Source organism: Botrytis deweyae, assembly GCF_014898535.1.
Source record: "Botrytis deweyae strain B1 chromosome Unknown BDEW_013, whole genome shotgun sequence".
Classification (NCBI taxonomy): Eukaryota; Fungi; Ascomycota; class Leotiomycetes; order Helotiales; family Sclerotiniaceae; genus Botrytis; species Botrytis deweyae.
The window spans coordinates 798,552-815,947 of record NW_024066220.1 but is presented as its reverse complement, the minus strand read 5'-3'; the positions used below and the strand labels follow the sequence as shown (position 1 = coordinate 815,947).

Sequence of the window (17,396 nt, the reverse complement as noted above, 5' to 3'; positions counted from 1 at the left end):
TCTGTCAAAACATGGAGATTCATGTGCCGAATTCCGAGTCTGTCAAGATGCAATGCTAGAATCCAAAATTCTTGCCGCAGGATACCAGTGATGGAAAGTAGAGGGCAGGGCTAGTATTAGTTCTAGGTAGCGAAACTACTCTAGTGGTTGGAGCTTTGCTTTTTGTTTGGCACAGACATATTTGGATTAACGTATATTATATTACTAAACTACATTGGTCGAAGAAAACTTCTTGCCTTGAGGATTAAAAGTCATCTGAATCGACCCATTCTTCTCTGTTGAGATACCTGGCTCTTCATGGGTTCGCAGACGCTTCCTAGGGAGTTCAGGTGCCAGTTCAGGCCATGTCATAACTTGTTCCGGGCTACCGTTAGCACCGCTTTGTCTTAGCTGGTTGAGTAGATCTGATATACCAGCATCTGAGGCATCTGCTGAATTTGCCGAGCCAAAAGGTGTATATGGTCCTAACGAAGATGGGAGAGATGAGCCAATATCCCAGGAGAAAGGCGTGCTCGCAGCAGGTTGTGGTGAGAAAGAGAAAATTGATCCATCTCCTATTGAGCCTGGGGGGGAGATCTTGAAGAAGTCTTCAGTTTGGGTATTGAGAGACATTATCATATCAGATATCGATGCTGTTGAAGCCATGGAAATTGGTTGATGCTGTTCGGAATACTTTATCAGATTGATTATTATAAGCAGCTGCTCGAATGTCCAGGCGACCTTGCGATGATAGCTGTTAGATTGCATCCGCTCTGTGCTGTGTATATAGCAGGCAGACACTCTGCGCAATAAATCGAGATCGGAATTAGACCCGTGGTCATTATCTGAGGACTTTAGGAGGTCTTTGAGTAGTATGAAGAATGCTGGCAGTGGAAAGGCGTCAAGTATACTGGCAAAAGAGACTATGTTCGCTTCAGTGGTGGATGACTTCTCGTCCCGATTGGGAGTGGCGGTCTTCTGACAAGCTAGAGCGTTGAAATTATCGATATCTTGAGGATCTTGAACTCCGTTTGCTATCAGTAATAAGAGGCAACTGGCTCTTGCATCGGAACGTAATTGTTCGGCATGATTTTGCCCAGATCCATGCTGTAAAGCAAGTATACGAGTAGCCAGAAACTCCAAAGTCAACATGGACCGGCGGGGGTCATAAAAAGAGGCCTGGCAATTCAGAAAACCAAACGTTTGTGTATATTGGTCCAGTTGGCGTTCAATGGATCGCAACAGTTTGGAAGCTTGTGGTTTTCTAGACTTGCTTGTCCGAAATGAGGCAGTGTGCGTCAAGCGATAAACATCATCTTGAATCATTGCTAGTTGCATTGTGTCTGAATAGGGTACATGGCGCTCTATTGCAGCGCTTAATTGGGGAGCAATATTGCAATCGTGGGTCGGCAGCCAGGAAACAGAACCTCGAGTAGTGCACAAGCTTTTGTCCCGGACGTAAAGCGATTGTATGACTTTTGCTCGTTCCAATGCATCAAATGTATTGGTTTCATCGGGAAAGATTTGTGTTTGGTGAAGTCCCATGGTTCTTGCAAGCACACAAGCGTTGGTGAAAATAAGCTCAGCCCACCCCGGCGGGTCAAATTGTTGTGCTGCGACGCTCTATGTAATTGGTTAGCTCGCTAGTGTGACAACCAACAACACGAAATCAAACCTGTACATACTAGAAGTATCAAAGTCTGTACGTTGATAAGTCTTGGTGTGGTCAGTAATCGAGAATTGACCAGCGCAGCTCGACTCGGAAGGAATGAACGTGCAAAGTCGCCAAATAGACCGTTACCTGATTGGGCAGAAATTTCCATACCCCAAACAAGCACTGTAATGGCCTGGAAGCAGATGGCCCACACATCATCACCAGGCTCAGGATTATGCGAGTATATACGTTCGACTTGGGCAAGGAGATTGCTCTTCACAAAAATATCGGTTGCACAGTCAACATGCTGAAAGAAATGACCAATAATGGTGGTAAATTGTTGTTTTGGTAGGAGGTTGATAACGGGCTGGCTCCCAAAGGGTGGGAATGGTTCGACTACACCGGCCCTTTCACACAAATTCTGCAGCATATCTTGCAAAGCAGTATTGCATTCAGCATCGTTTGCAGAAACGGCGCAAGATCGGAATTGCTTGCAGAGAACAAACAACGACAATGGGCCGTGATAATAATCTATTCTATCCGCCTGATTATGAAAGACGTGAAAGTCGGCATAGTCGTCGCTGTATGGGGAAGGGCTTGCCGGACAATCTTCATCGTCTTCCCCATCAAAGCTTCCACCCTTGGATGCTTGTCGGGTCGATAAGTTAGAGCAAGAGTTATCCTGATCTGTATTCTGCGCGATGTTGTTAGATAGGCGGCCGAGATGTGATTCTATATTGATCAGCCGATCTTTGACTCCATTCACGCTGTCAAATCTGGGTTCTAATTAGACATATTTAATCTTATTGAGAGTAGTGAAGTAACTCACAATGACTTCAGGTGATTCACTCTCTTGGTAGGATTTTGATAAATGCATGTCACGCTATCGTCTTGCTCGCAATTATTGCATTGTGGGAGCCTTCGGCTACAACGAATCTTGCGCTCACGGCAGCGAGTGCATGCTTGTTCCGAAACAGAGTCTTCAGAGTGGCTTTGTTTCTATTCGCTCAGTTAGCGGTAATGTGGTATAGCGAGAGATACAAATATCTTCATATATACCCTTTTCTGATGGCTAGACATTTTGTGTTATTCGAAGACTATCCTGATCTGATTCAATTGGCTTTGGTAGATTCTCTTCAAATAGATATAAAGATATGATATAGTGACTCTAGCTTTATTGTAGGCAAAAGGGAAAGATCTAGCGCTATTCCCATGTAAGCTTAACTGACAAATGCCATTGGTCAAGGGTTTTGACTTCACTTCGTGTCAGCACTGCCAGCGACAGCTAGTTCTCCCTAAGCAGATTACTCAGATGTTCTCTCGCTTCGTAGCACAACCAAAGATCGACCTATCACAAGAATTCATGTGTGAATAACGCTCTCCCTCCCACCTGCAATATTTTGGAAGTCGAATTAACCTTGAAACCCGCACAATGCAATTAACTCAGATAGCGATAGTTTAACGGGGCTCTAAACGACACCACCCGTAACACAAGCCGACACTATAACTTTCTGCAAACATCATTGCGTCTTACGTGAAAAATGATCACCAATATAAGCACACGTCAGCTGCAAATCAAACCACTCTCGAACCACTACTAGTCGTATGGTTGTAAATCAACTCGAGTTTTCAATCTATAACGCGCGATATGACATCTTCATGTTCCAATCGTTCTTCGACGACATGCCAAATTGAGTTTCTCTGCGTCTCCTTTTCTTGGCTGCGTGATTTTCCGTAATCAAGCCTTTTCAAGGGTCGCTGCAGTGATACGGCCAAGAGGATTGGAATCCATGGATTGCAGCTTGAGCTAGTAGAGTTGCCTGAGGCAATCACTGGCGCTTCTTCAACCGTCGTATCCCACTTTCCATGATTAGCCGATTGTGTGACAGACAGACATAATGATTTCACAGGCGCAGTAGGAAAGAGTTTCTAGAGTTTTTTATATCAGCATGGTTCGTTTTCCCGCCGGTGAGATTGAGTTCAAGTATCGGTATCAAAAGTGCCATTAGCGACGCTGTCATCACGTACTAACTAAGCCAGACCTTAGCAACCTGGAAATTCTTAGAATTTTCATTTCTATTCTAATTCTATATTTCTATCTAATCAACCCTTATTAAACCAACTACAACAGTAAAATTCATCCAACAGACACAACAACCCTTCTTCCAAAAATGCCAACGCCTGTGATTGTGAGAATAGTACTGCAAAAATGATGCAGGTGGCGTTCAAAGGTCTATTCACGAATTAACGTTATCGCTAAGGAGAAGGATTCCCTTAGTATCAACCGAGAAAACCCACTCAATTGGCTTGGCCCGCCATTGGCTACCAATCGGAAGGAGCGTTTGCGTCAGATCAACAGACAAGAGATTGAACAAAATTAAGCTTCTGTGCTTCCCGCAGTACGCCTCGGCATTATTTGGATTAATGGATGAGCGGGAGGGATAAACGTGAATGTCTCAAAGTGACTGTCATCTTCGTTGCTCCCTGGATATTTGACTGCTCTGCAACTTGGGCTATTTTCTTGTGAATTAGTGGGAGCTCCATTTTGTCGCATCGTTACCTATTTTGTTTTCACGTGAAACTCTTTCGTTACCATCCCTATGTCCTGCCCAAGAGTGAACTAAAGTTTATCGCTTTCGCCCCCATCATTCTTAATGTTACTCCAACTCTCAGACTACCCCCACTGCCCCGCTGTTTCTTTGAAGTGGAGATAGTAAGTGGAAGTTGCGGAACTTGACTTGGCAATGGCGACTGTTCAAACGAGGGGATAATGAGAGGAGGTAGGTGACGGTCAACAATCTGCAGCACCGCATACGGTGGGATAAAGATGTATTCAAATCGAATCGGCCCAGCATGCTGGCCGTGGATCCAACCCAGCGTCCTGTTTGGTGGGATTGAAAGGAGGGAGGCGGTGTGGGGCCAACGACGTCTGCATAAGCTGCATATGCATGCACATATGGTTTCTACACGTGATCGACCTCCACTTCTTGGCTAGAAGACCAAAATAGGAAGTTATATAAAGAAAGGTACTAATAGTGTACTGATATGGAAAAGGTCTTTATTTTCCAGCTGTGCTAAAGTTGAAATACGACTTAAGAAGGCTAAGAACTAGATTGCTATTGTGCCCTATGAAACCCAGGTCATGATGCACCTTTTGCCCTTGAGGAAAGACTGGCTTGCGGACAGCTTATAACCTATTGACTGCGCATAGTTTTATCTGCAACATGGAGTAAAAGAGGATCCTCCCGTTCATGACCGAAATAGGGTCGAAGGATGACTTGAAGAGCGAATGCCGACGAAGAGGAACAAATAAGATTGTAAGAAATAAGACAAGAGAATAGGCTAAAACTGTCATGCCCAACCGAAGTTAAAGGAGCAGTGTCAAGTCAGAGTCCCAGCGGTGGGTGGCCAGAAACACCGTTGGTGTAAAAAAGTGGATCGGCGCGGGCCTACTAGGCTAAAGTATAGCGAACTAAGTCTTAATACACTAGATAATCTTAGTATCGCTGGCCTACTTTTAGTATAAGCTGGGGATAGAAAAGGCTTGTTGATATGATTTCCAATCAAGAATTATTGGTAATCATCTAAGCCCTAGTTTGCAGAACTACTAATGTAATGCGGGGTGCTTGAATGTGTCGGGCGTCATCGCCTGGAGTTGCATAGAGATTTTGCCGGCGGATTTACTAAGTAACATCATCATCGCAGGTATAGTGCCGAGTGACGACTCACTATCAAGTAATCGTTGTGTCAATCCAAATACTTCTTGTAATTTCGATGGCTCTAGCACCAAGGTAGCACGCACAGAGTTCCGGGGTTGTAAATTGTGGAAACAGACTCGCAGGCTGTAAGTTGTGACGGATTCATGACAACTATTCGGTACACTTACATATGCACCTCTGACTGAATCTGACCAGTATAGTGAGGCTTTTCAAGCATATGAAGCTTCAGATAGTGCACCCACCTTGACCTTAGGTAAAATCAGCAGCTTCGACGCTCATAAAGCTTCTAGAAGTGTAGTGATACCGATGTAAGCTTCTGCTGCAAAAACGTCTTTATCTGACCCATCGGCATTGCCCGAAATCGCATCATCTTTGGGTCCGCTTTGGCACCTTTGTAAAAAGTAGCTTCACGAACAGATGCATACTCTTCCACCATATTTGTCTGTCCATTGTGGCTCAATACTTGAATGATCTGCAGCGTCGATAGCAACTCTTCCTAATAATGAACTCACCAGATTTCCATGATTTGTTGTCAATGTGATGTGAACAATTGTACTGTTAGGCATAGGCTGATCGTTAAACTTCTCTCTCGCTGTAGAGTGTGCAATTGATTTGGGCTCATGACTAGTACTCGAAGGGAATAACTCCAGGACACGCATCCGTCTTTCGTCCCTCTCCTCGACTTGAACATGGATCCTTCGACTGCGCAACCTCCATTTCAGTGACTCCGAAGTACTGGATGTGATCAGATGTTGGGATCTAGTTTTCGAGTCTTGCGGAAATCGAGTATGTTTGACAAATGAAACCATCCCAGATACAGATAATCGAAATATTCCAAATAGCCTCGACTAACCAATCGACGGGAATTTCGAAAGTATTATCAAACAACCTAGAAGGTTAGATGACCCAAGATATCCTTCAAATAGTGACAAAAGTGCCGCCCAAGTCATTTATGAGTCGGATTATGGATTGTGGAGTTGAGCTCTGGACATCTCGGACAACTTTGTATTATTCGTCCCCATATTCTTGGCATGCCAGTACCCGGTAGACTGACGATTGAAGATTTTCGAGATTTTGAGTCGCCCTATGCATCTAGCTGATAACTCTTCTTTGGAGAGATTGGAGAGATGAGGAAGTTACTTATAGTCCGCCTTGATACACCGTATTTGCTCACGAAATCGTCTAATATGCGGGGAGCTTCCTCGGCTGGAACGGCTCAAAACTAGAACATGCCTTCGGTATTGACGAACCATTGCTCAGAAAACGTCGTATGCTCAGCTAGCTATATCTAGTTCTGCGTGTGTGCAAAACATATCGATTGATTATTGTCGAAAGCGTTCCATCTTATAGGAGTTTCTACAAAAAAATTGGGAGTTGGGGACCCGAGTGGAAAATGGCGATCGAGGTCTAGGCCCCGAGTTTAACATTGAGAGATCTGCACTGAGTGTAATTAGTTTTCTATAGTTATCGTCCATGCTATACAAATTGAATGATGTGAGAGGACTTACTTACGTACATAGAGAATTAGTTGTCGGAAGTCTCTAGACAAGGCTGTGAGGCTGGAAATTATGCTCGGCTGGATATTTTGGTCTTGTCCACATTATACTTACAATTTTAACCATTTATATAGTACCTATTGGAAGCATAAAGAACAACCCGCGGAACAATCAGATTGAATCTATAAGGAAAATGAGTGAGCTGAGAATAACCCCTGCAACTTTGAAGGAGCTCTAGACTAGACGTTGGAGGTGGCCCGATAGTCTGGTTAAGGACAACCACCGCTACGTATTTAGGTTGCATAATGTGGTACCATCCTCGCAATGATGCCTGTGATCTTTGCATGTCCCCGAGCGCTGAATGCATGCCATCTTAGCCAGGTAACATTGTGATGGGAAATAGTTTCATTTGATGTTTATTTTAGCCACCTTGTGCGATGCGACCCTTTCATGAGACCTAGCATCATTTCTTACCCCTGGGTAAACGTAGAAGCACTCGGCTATAACATCAAGTGCCGGAAGTCCTTTCGAAACGGCCACATTTGAGCATGTAGCTTCGATGGGAAGTGAAAGGTAAAGGATAGAATGAACAACAGTGAAGAAGAGAATGAAGGATGTTTTCAGTGTGTTTAGAAGGACCAATGATGAGTCTTCGCGCTTACATCCCCAGACCTCTCTTCATTATCAGTGCCAAAATGCAAAACAAGTCATAGTTAGATATCAATATCTCTTTAGAGAAACCATACCTTCTTACTATCAATACATTAATCTCACAATTAACATATGAATACATGAATATGATATTTTGCGATTGTCTACTCGTATATTGATAAATATTGACTAAAAGAAGTAATAAACTAGATATGGATGTAGGAGATCCGTCGGATACTCAAAATATCCGAAATATCCGATGTTCGAAATATCCACCCGAGCCACCAAAATAACTGGGTACACCCGGGGTGTACCTATCCGATACCCATCCGTGAGGGGATCCACGAGCTCAGATGTACTCCAACTACAACTTGCTTAAAGCTCTCATATGGAATAACAAAAAGGAAAACCATACATTCAATTACGATTGATTTCTTTCGAAATTCGAATTTGACACCAAAGCATCGCCGCAATGGCAACATCTCCCTTAACTGAATTCCAATTCTTCTCCTCTCTTCCCTATGAACTTCGTCTCAAGATCTATGGCATGCTCCTCAATGAAACCCGCACCGTCCAAATAAATTGCGAAAAGGCCAATATCATCCCATCCCGCCGCCGCTACCTAAAGTCTTTTAAATCACCAACTCCCGTCCCTTTGCTCCTACACATCTGCCAAGAAACTCGCGCCGAAGCCCTCGCTCACTATAAACCCCTCTTCCGTACACAGCATTCCCCATCCTACATCTACATAAACTTTACCACCGATATCATAAAACTTGCCGATGGGATTATTCCTTACCTAGATGGAGAAGAGCGCGACGGGATCAGAAAAATGGAGCTGGTGGTTTCGGACGGGGCATATTTTGGTCATTACAATTTGGAAGCAATATCAAAGATGAGGGGGTTACAGGAATTGGAATTGGAAGCTCTAGGAGAGGATCTGAATTCTTGGCAGCCAGAAGGACATTACTTGAGTACTATCATGAAGGAGTTAAAGGAGATGAGAAGAGAGAAACCGGATTGGTGTTGTCCGAGGGTAAGGCTTGTGCATGGGAGGTTAGGTAAAGAGTTTGGGGTAGTCGAGGGAGGTATCTGGACGGAAGCTGATGAGGAAGATTGAAATGATGAGGGTGATTTCTTCTTTTTCTTTTTAGGTCGACGGTAATGGTAGATAGCACGTTTTGAAATAATGGTGTTGAGTGGATTTGCGGAATCATGTCTAATCGATTTCATGTTTGATATGCATGTGGTAAGAAGTTTGCCATGGCAAATCGAATATCACGGTATATCTGAAATCATCAGACTTATCATCTTAGCAAATCAATGTTGTCCTCGAACTCAACATTGAGTGTCCAGATCAACATATCATTCATTTTCATTCTCCAGAAAAGGGGTCACGAGATGGGATCATGTCCATGACATATCATTCAACACAATGACTTCATTGTTCCTTCAAAAGCATGAGAACAAATGTGAATTCGTACTGGCTGTACATGTTAAGCTGATGTATGAAATGACAACCAAGATGTGTTCCATACTGGGCGTATGGGCTTAGGATAAAATGAGAGAGTATGCGATTCTCCATGGGATTGGCAACTATCATCGAGAATCTACATCTCCTTTCTTAACTAATTCTATAATACAAGTCTTAACTGCAGACTACCACGGTGACAGCTCAATTAGATTCAAAGCAGAGATATTTATCACGGCTCTCATGAAAAATACCTCTCAACTCCCGACCCCTAAGCGGCACTTCCATTTCCCCCTTCGTCTATCTACAACTACCTAGGTATGTGTGAAGGGTTCGGAAACGAAAGAGGAGTTATCATTGAATAGTGTAGTTATTGATGAAGACTAGAAAGGAAGTTGGAAGCGAAGCTTCCAACTTATACTGAAAGAGCTAGCTAAAACGGCTAGTATAGCCGGTCACGTGCCCAGAGGGTACGTGCGCCCTCACAGTATGGCGCGTCATGCGGACATTTTTACTCAGAACGATTTCTTTTATTTAATATAATATTATTTAATTTTAAAATCAATTTGATATATATTATCTCATAAAAAATTGATTTGATAGATTTTATATTATTATTTAATCTTTTTTTAAAATCTATTTTCTTTTTAATTTACTTTTTTAATAATTTAGATTTTAAATTTAGATTTATTTTAAAATAATATATTTGAAAATTATTAGATGAAAGTATAGATTAAATATATTAAGAAATCTAATTACTATTATCTGATATCGTTCTGAGCAAAAATGTCCGTATGACGCGCCATAACTAGGTACTTGTTTTGACGCGCTGCCTAATCGGGTTAGTTTAAAGTACCCCGCGATAATCTAGAATTTCATTGAGGTCATAAATCATTTTCAATCTCCAATCCACAAGCTTCAAATTTTTTACAGTCAAACATCATTCTAGTGCTCGAAAATGGCCAACAACGATTCCGATGATCCTCAAGCTGAAATCGGCAAATCATCTAGTGATCAGAAAGAAGAGTTTAACCGTTACGTTCGACAAGACAGAAGTCCGAGGCCACCACCACCAGAGGTTCAACTTTATGCAAATCATCCTGCAGCAATTCCAACACCAGATATGCAATCTATGCTTCTCTCTCTTCCGAAAGGTAGTATCTCGGCATGCTTATCTCTTATGCGTTGACTAATAAGAATTGTAGAAATTCGACTAGAGATATATCGATATCTGATTCTTCCCGTGAGATGGGTTTTTGTCAGGCGAGGGGGTGATAATTTAAGTTCTGGCGGTAGTTCATCATCGGATGGTTGGACCGACGAAGATACGATCTCATTCGATGGCGATAATTCAGACATGGAGATAGAGTATGATGGACCCGGGGGTATCGATGAGTTGGGAACTTTATTGTGGTCAATGGCGGAGCAACAAGGTACGATCGAAACAAATGATGATCCAGAGTTCCCGTCGAATCCCGAAGCGGAGTCCATTCTCAGTGAAGTCGACCCGGCAATACCTACACCTGACGATGTTGAAGTGGTGAACTTAGAAGATGGAGGAACGGCCATAAGAACAAAGTACGGAGGGAAGTGGGAAACAGACTCTACAAGCTCCGATGGAAGCGACTTCGTAGCAAAATACCGCATGTGGCCTGAGATCTTGCGGGTTAACAAACAAATATACGAAGAGGCCTCTTCCATGTTCTACACTGAAGCCACCGTCGTCATCTGTTGTAACGACCTTCTCTTTTTCAACGACAAGATTTATAAATTGGGTACCATGTATGGTATGAATCCATGGAGGCACAATCCTCTCACATCTGTCGCGAAAAAACTGCCAAATGGCACCATACAATACGATCAAGAGGACTTGGGTGGATGTATGGAGCCTCACATATTCGCAAAATTTCAAAAGATTATCTTCGATTGTGCACTGGAAGAAGATCATACCGAGAACGTCCCATTATTTTTGGACATCGAGACTGGGAAATTTGATTCTGAAGATGAAACTAGATTTCGCAGATGCGTAAGCAGTTTGACCTTCGTCAAGGACTTTGTCAAGATCTTATCTAAATCCCCAGTCGTCAATAAGCTCACCATCAATCTACTTGTCGAAGTCACGGCCGAGACACGTTTATATGCCGAATCGATTGATTCAGATGATGAAGATGCATTGGATGAAATGGAGGACAAACAAAGCAAGGCGGATCTCAAGGCTAATATGAACGCCACGGAAATATTCATGGATTGCGGCATGTTCAAACCTTTGAAACATCTGAAGAATGTGAGAAAATTAGAATTCCGAACCGGCTTTGCCGACTTTGTACCTGCAGTCGATTATGAGCCGAAGGAGAAATATCAACTTATGGCAAACAAGCTTAAGAGTTTGGTAGAGGGTAATTTCAAGGCGCCGGAAGAACCTACCAGGGGCGGTCTTAGAAGTCAGGGAAGTGTCACACAACATGGGGCTATCTAGAGGGTCGGAACTAGATGATTATATTGAGGAACTACTTGTCGACAATAAGCTTAATTTTGTGTATATAGCTCTACATGATTTTCTGGTGCTATAAAATGGGAGGGTCGGAAATTGTTGTATCATTGCTTTATTGCATGCCGCATTAGATTAGATGGCTTTGGCTACGACTAGAATCTAGAACATGTCTTCGTTGACAAGGATAGTTATAAAAATAGAGATTTCATGTTATGAACATGTTATAAGATCGAACACTCCTCGAGTAATGAAACGTTGTATTCTTTTTTGTGCTGCTGAATTTCTTCTTTATATGAAACCATAAGTTAATCTTACTTGACATATCAATAACAGGTATTTCTCATGTGAATCTAATAAGTTGAGTATATCATCGCAAATGAAGAATTCATCGATTTAAGAGACAGTGCCCCTCCCGTGGGTAGGTGGGTGAAAGTCGCCCGAACTCTTGGGAAGCATTTCGAGAACGGAAATTCACATCAAAATCATAGTAAAAGTAAAAATGAATCATAAAACATCATTCAAGGTATTTCATGCTCATGCTCATCCTATCTATATTATTCCCTTTTCCCTGTTCTCTTTTCTCTTTACCCCTCACCCCTCCAGCATTCATTGTATCTCTCCTTCTATATCCCAGCCCTCGCCATGCCATGCCTACCCAGGTGGGTATTCAAAAAGCCAACCTCCATTGAATTCTCATCACTGCATCTATCCCCTATTTTCATCTCCTTTCCGCTAAAATTCCGATTCCAAATGCACGCTTAACCTTATACACAGCAAATCTAGGTACAAACATTCGTACGATAATACAATTAGACTCCTTTGCTCTTTAGTTATTTCTCTAATCATCTTGAGCACTTTCAACTTTATCATCAACTTTATCTTGATCATCAGCATCTTCTTCTTCCTCATCTTCCGTATCATCCTCATCCCTCACAACAAGCAAGCAAGGTTCTCTCGAATGCCAGATCCTCCTCTCCTTAGCCCCCAGCATCGCATCCATCAGATTCTTCGTGTCAGCTCTGGCTCTCCCACCTTCTTTAACTGTGACTTCCTCTTTCGGAACCTCAACTAATCTCACTTCTTCGACTGAAGCACTGAGTTCGAACTCGCCTCTACAAAGCGGCGTCATGCCGATATTAACTTCGATTTGTTCGTTCCCAGGAACTTGTGGGAGAGTCTGTTGCAGCACACCGTTCCAAACAAATTTCTTGGATAGATCGAGAGTTTGAGTGAGTGAATGATTACGAATAGATGGTTGAAGACGTAGAAGTGGATGGATGGGGTTAGACGATCGATTGCTGATGCGAACAGTAATCGAAGAGAATGTATCGGTATGAACGTCGTGTTTTGGACCCGACTTATCATTGATTAAGATATCAATTGAAATATCCTCAATTCTGATAGCGTCGATAACACGTTGGCTGAGACGAAGACCGCGTAACTCTATATTTCCTTTGCGACGGACGCCAGACCGCGTCTCCCAGGTCCCTTTCAGAATTTTAAGAATTTCTTCACGGTACCAGAATGCTTCCCGAGTAGCTCGTTCTGAATCTGCGGATATTCGGCCTGCGCTTACGACGAACTGCCGTTGTCGCGAGGGATCAAGAGCTGGGATAGAGGCAGTTGGGTTTTCCAAATATATCCGAGGAATAGGAAACATGATGCGGGACGTATTACCCGGGACCACTTCTTCTTCAATCTTGCCTCCTTTCTCAATATCGATCGAGACATGGATACTGCTTGGCCAAGCATTTCGAAGATCAAGAATTAGTAAACAATGATCTTGCGGTGTAAAATCCTCAGCTGCAACAGTACCATCAATTTTAGACCACAAAGATAGGGGCAAGTTCCCAGTAAATGGCATAACATCCATTCGTGCCAGCTCTATGCTTGCATTTACGGTTATCGTAAGTGGTAGGCTCACTTGACGAGTATGGAAACCATCTTCAACCTCTGACTGAGGGACACCAAGATGAGCATAGTCCACATGAACAGTAGCACTTGTTAAACCAGGTTTTCCCAGTATTTCTAATTCAAAAGTGGCCTTTCCACCAGGTTCGATGTATGGCTTCTGGTCAGGATTTGGAATATATCGAAGTGCTTGTTTGCGTGCCAGGATTAATTCGTACTCATATAGCTCTGCTGGTGATGCTTCACGATTACTCATTGCTGTTTGTAGTGGCGCCTGAGTAGAATCTTTGAAGGAAAATAATAGTAAATCTACGGGTGTCTCCTTTGAAAGGTTTTCTAAAGTAATAGAGAACTTTTGGCGTTCTCCTTCTAATACCATCAAAGCAGATTGTGATAAATTAGTAGACTTTATTGCGACTATAGGTTGTTTGTCAATGACATTCAATCCCACGGTAGTTGGCAGAGGAGGTATGACGCCCCAAGGTACTGCACTTGATGATGTAGAGCCAAAGCTTGTAGGGCGAGGCTTCTGCCCGAATATCTTTGCCACGCCAATAGACTTAATTTTGACATCGCCTTGTGGTGACCAGGAATCCGAAAATATAGGGAATCGCCGTTCTCGGCATCCTCTCACTTTTATAATGCATCCGGTGATTTTAAGGGACCCTGGGTCTTTAGGTGTCCCTAATATGGTGAGAATTTGTGTTCTGTAAGGTCCGATAACAGTCTTTTGTACGGCAGATTCAAAGCCCGCCCCATCAGCATCGAGTTTGATACTTTCTATTTCCACATCGAACTCATATGGGTTTTGCAAAGTAACCTTAAAAGCAGCTCCCTCACCAGCAACCATGATATGATCAACAATGGAGGCATTCAGTGGGCGCAAGAAAGGATTGTATATGAAAGGATTTATCTCTCTCGCTGTAGCTATATTCTCTCCATCAGGGAGTTCTCCGCGTGTATGGGGAATTGGGGTTCTCGATTGAGGTAGAGGCTCAAGCTCAACACCTCGAACCAGAAATTCATCCCAATACTCTGCGGAAAGTTCATGAACCCCCAAATTCCTAGCAGCTCCCAGCGTGCGAGTAATATTAGTCATTAATCGAATCTGTTCCTCGCGACTCATATTGGGGGATGCATCTTCACTCCGTGGGCCCGGCGCTACACCACTACCGGCAGTTCTTAATAAATCTGCAGTGAACTTCAGAACGCCTTGAAAATCCGGCAATGCTTCAGAAAGATTGATACAAGATCTCAGAACCTCCATTTTCAAAGCTTGGCTCCCGAAAGAGCGGATCGAAGAATCGTCAAGTATCCTAAGAATAGTTGCTTCATCTGAATCATCGAAGGCTTCTTCAGCAGTAGCTCTAGAGGCTACAACTCCATAAGTTTGGCCTAGTAACGAGAGAAACGAGTCTACACCGTTCTCCATGTCACCTTCACCAAGTTCAAGAGCTCCAGCACCGTTAGTGTTTCCGTTCGCACTTAGAGCTGCCAATCCTGCAGCTGGATGAACTCCCATTTCGGCTGCTCCTCTGAGACGAGCTTGGACGAGGGCTGGAATTAACACCGAAACTAATTCACGGATTACCATTGCCTTTTTCCTATTATACCCCATTGATCCTAGAACTGAAGCTATACCGCTCAATATTATTATTCGATCCACAACAACAATATTTTCAGAGGATGAATACACAGGAAATGCTCTGAGTATGGTTTTGAGAATTTCCCCACGGGTGGGCTGTATGTTCAAACGAGGCGTTGCGAGATTGGGGGCTTTTTGAAATGGGGTTCCGAGAACAACTAATTGTAAAACTTCATCATTCAATTGACCACCGCCTGTGTGTATAGCTGAAGAAAGTTTTGCATAGCGAATGACAGTTTCGGAAAATGGATGTTGTGGCATAGCCTCCCCATTATTATTCGCAGCACGAGTATAGAGATTTAAGATTCTATCCAACAGCTCTGGAAGCAGAATAGCCAGATTTTGTAGCGAGACTAAACGGCTGCTTGCGGGACTTCTTGGCTCCAGAGCCGACGTTAAGGAAGGAGCTTTTTCTGCAGATACATAGCAGATTTGGGGAATTTGAAAGTCCAAGCCAGTCCAGGCGAGCATGAGCATACTCACAAGAATGTTGTCGAGTGCCTTTGCATGCCATAAATGATCAAGATTTGCTTTCGCAATAGCGGCACTTTCGACAAGCTCGCGTAATGCATCACTCCACCGCCCTGCGCACATATACATCGAACCAATGACAATACCAACACGACTTTTCCCTTTGTTTCTTGACCTTTCACTAGTGCTTCCTGATCCGAATCCTATTATCGACACTCTGTCCCTGCTACTATCTCTGACCCCTTTGCTACTCGGAGTGCCGAGTCGAGAAGGTAGTTTTTGCGTTGTAAGCCCAGTATCCCCAATTATGTTATCAAAGGTTGGTGGCGAGTCAGAGCGGAGTCCGGTTGCAGGACTTCCAGAGCGACCTAGTGGTGAAGATGTGCCAGAATCCGAGGGTGCCGATCGAATGACTGGCATCGACATTCGATAGTTCGCACGATCAACGGCGCTGGCGGGAGAAGAAGATCTGGAGTCTTTTTGAGGGACTGCAAATTGAGAGTTCCGTCTTGAGGATCCATCGGGTGAGCCTCCGCCCCAAGATCCTCCATTGAACGGCCTATTTCCTGATTGGGCTGGTGACTCGATTGTAGGTAAGGCTTGGAGTGACCTTGCGAGTGTCGTCATCTCCGCAAGCAACAAGGCAGATATGTCGCACATAACAGTCTTCATTGTCGTTAAACTGCAGTCGGCAGCTGGTGGTATAGCCACTAGGCCTTCTGGCAAGGCTGTAGCAGACTTCTCATGTATATGGTCGAACAATAATACTTGGTGGACCAGCGCCTTGGGGTATCTATCTCTCAAATCTTCCAAATCTTGGTATAAGTTCCGCACATTTTGATCTAACCGCGATACTCCAGTGCCATTGGGACTCTTCCTCGGAACCCCTTTATAAGATGTATGCTCAAGTTCGGCACCATCCGCGAGTGCTATAATAACGAGTGGCTCTCTGTATAATTCAAAGGGAGATAACGCGAGGTGGGTAGAGGGTGGATAATGTGTCGTGAGATCATAAACAATCATCCCCAAAGGAAAGGCTAATGGGGAGAACATATCTGCCAATTGTCAGCGCTGCCAAATGCGCATCAAGGAGAGTTTAATTCTCACTTCTATTGGGACGTCCATCTGGACTGATATCCCCCAAACGTACAACATTCTGAGGTTGCAATCTTTCTACGAAGCTCAGAAATCTTGCGCGTTTGATTTGCCCAATCGGTAACAGCACAACTCGTACTCTCGCAGGAGCAACGGGCGACAGCTGATCGAGCATTGTGAGAACATTTGGATGCGATGCGCCTAGCTAGGTAGAGCTCGAATTCGTGATATGATGATGTTACTACCGGCTTGAGCTGAGATTCATGACTGTTAGAAATAATATATTAAATGTCCGAGAATTTTTAGGACCAGAGAACAGTAAAATATGACGAATAATGAATTTGTGTTAAAGCTATCTCTTTACTTTGAGACGACGAGGATACCAGATCCCCTGTTATACGGTGACTATTTTGCATGATTGGTAAATGATTCAAGGTCCCCCAGCAGCGGCACATCCCGAGGCTAGATTCTTAACTTCACTCCAAGTCACTCAACCTCATTACTTTGGATATCAACACAGCGATTGTATATATGTACATGAATATTTCGAAGTCCAATCAATGTTCAAGGTTCATGACATCGCGAGTGGTCTATTCACCTAATTGGCAATCTCACTTGTGATGCACTTCAATTCACAGATTAGACGAGCTTCTTACTCCCCAGGGGGTAAAAGATCTGGTCTTCGTATGACTAGCTGGAGTGCAATGATATAATGAGGTTGAATGATTTACTTCAGATTTCACTACCATATGTGCACGCTACTGGACATGTTCCTCCTTTGTGAGTAGCTACTCGTGAAGTACTCGATACGCT

At 43.4% G+C, this 17,396-nt stretch overlaps 6 protein-coding genes across 6 annotated transcripts; 2 read left to right on the top strand and 4 right to left on the bottom strand.

Annotated features, from left to right (window-relative positions):
• Positions 1–204: 204 nt before the first annotated feature.
• EAE98_006377 (uncharacterized protein) lies at positions 205–2,713 on the bottom strand (the record flags this gene model as incomplete). Its single annotated transcript, XM_038954000.1, has 4 exons — positions 205–1,602; positions 1,665–2,409; positions 2,463–2,632; positions 2,693–2,713. The coding sequence occupies 4 exons, from the start codon at positions 2,711–2,713 to the stop codon at positions 205–207; spliced, it is 2,334 nt and encodes a 777-aa protein (XP_038809790.1).
• A 2,527-nt stretch (positions 2,714–5,240) lies between these two features.
• Positions 5,241–5,569, bottom strand: EAE98_006376 (uncharacterized protein; the record flags this gene model as incomplete). The annotated part of the gene is made up of 2 exons (XM_038953999.1): positions 5,241–5,475; positions 5,520–5,569. The coding sequence occupies 2 exons, from the start codon at positions 5,567–5,569 to the stop codon at positions 5,241–5,243; spliced, it is 285 nt and encodes a 94-aa protein (XP_038809789.1).
• A 58-nt stretch (positions 5,570–5,627) lies between these two features.
• On the bottom strand, positions 5,628–6,161 carry EAE98_006375 (uncharacterized protein; the record flags this gene model as incomplete). The annotated part of the gene is given in 3 exon segments (XM_038953998.1): positions 5,628–5,742; positions 5,778–5,848; positions 5,865–6,161. The coding sequence occupies 3 exon segments, from the start codon at positions 6,159–6,161 to the stop codon at positions 5,628–5,630; spliced, it is 483 nt and encodes a 160-aa protein (XP_038809788.1).
• Positions 6,162–7,971: 1,810 nt separating this feature from the next.
• EAE98_006374 (uncharacterized protein) lies at positions 7,972–8,619 on the top strand (the record flags this gene model as incomplete). The annotated part of the gene is made up of 1 exon (XM_038953997.1): positions 7,972–8,619. The coding sequence occupies one exon, from the start codon at positions 7,972–7,974 to the stop codon at positions 8,617–8,619; it is 648 nt and encodes a 215-aa protein (XP_038809787.1).
• Positions 8,620–9,928: 1,309 nt separating this feature from the next.
• Positions 9,929–11,446, top strand: EAE98_006373 (uncharacterized protein; the record flags this gene model as incomplete). The annotated part of the gene is made up of 2 exons (XM_038953996.1): positions 9,929–10,124; positions 10,176–11,446. 2 exons carry the CDS (start codon positions 9,929–9,931, stop codon positions 11,444–11,446), a joined length of 1,467 nt encoding a protein of 488 aa, XP_038809786.1.
• An 853-nt stretch (positions 11,447–12,299) lies between these two features.
• Positions 12,300–16,758, bottom strand: EAE98_006372 (uncharacterized protein; the record flags this gene model as incomplete). Its single annotated transcript, XM_038953995.1, has 2 exons — positions 12,300–16,543; positions 16,596–16,758. The coding sequence occupies 2 exons, from the start codon at positions 16,756–16,758 to the stop codon at positions 12,300–12,302; spliced, it is 4,407 nt and encodes a 1,468-aa protein (XP_038809785.1).
• Between the last annotated feature and the right edge of the window lie 638 nt (positions 16,759–17,396).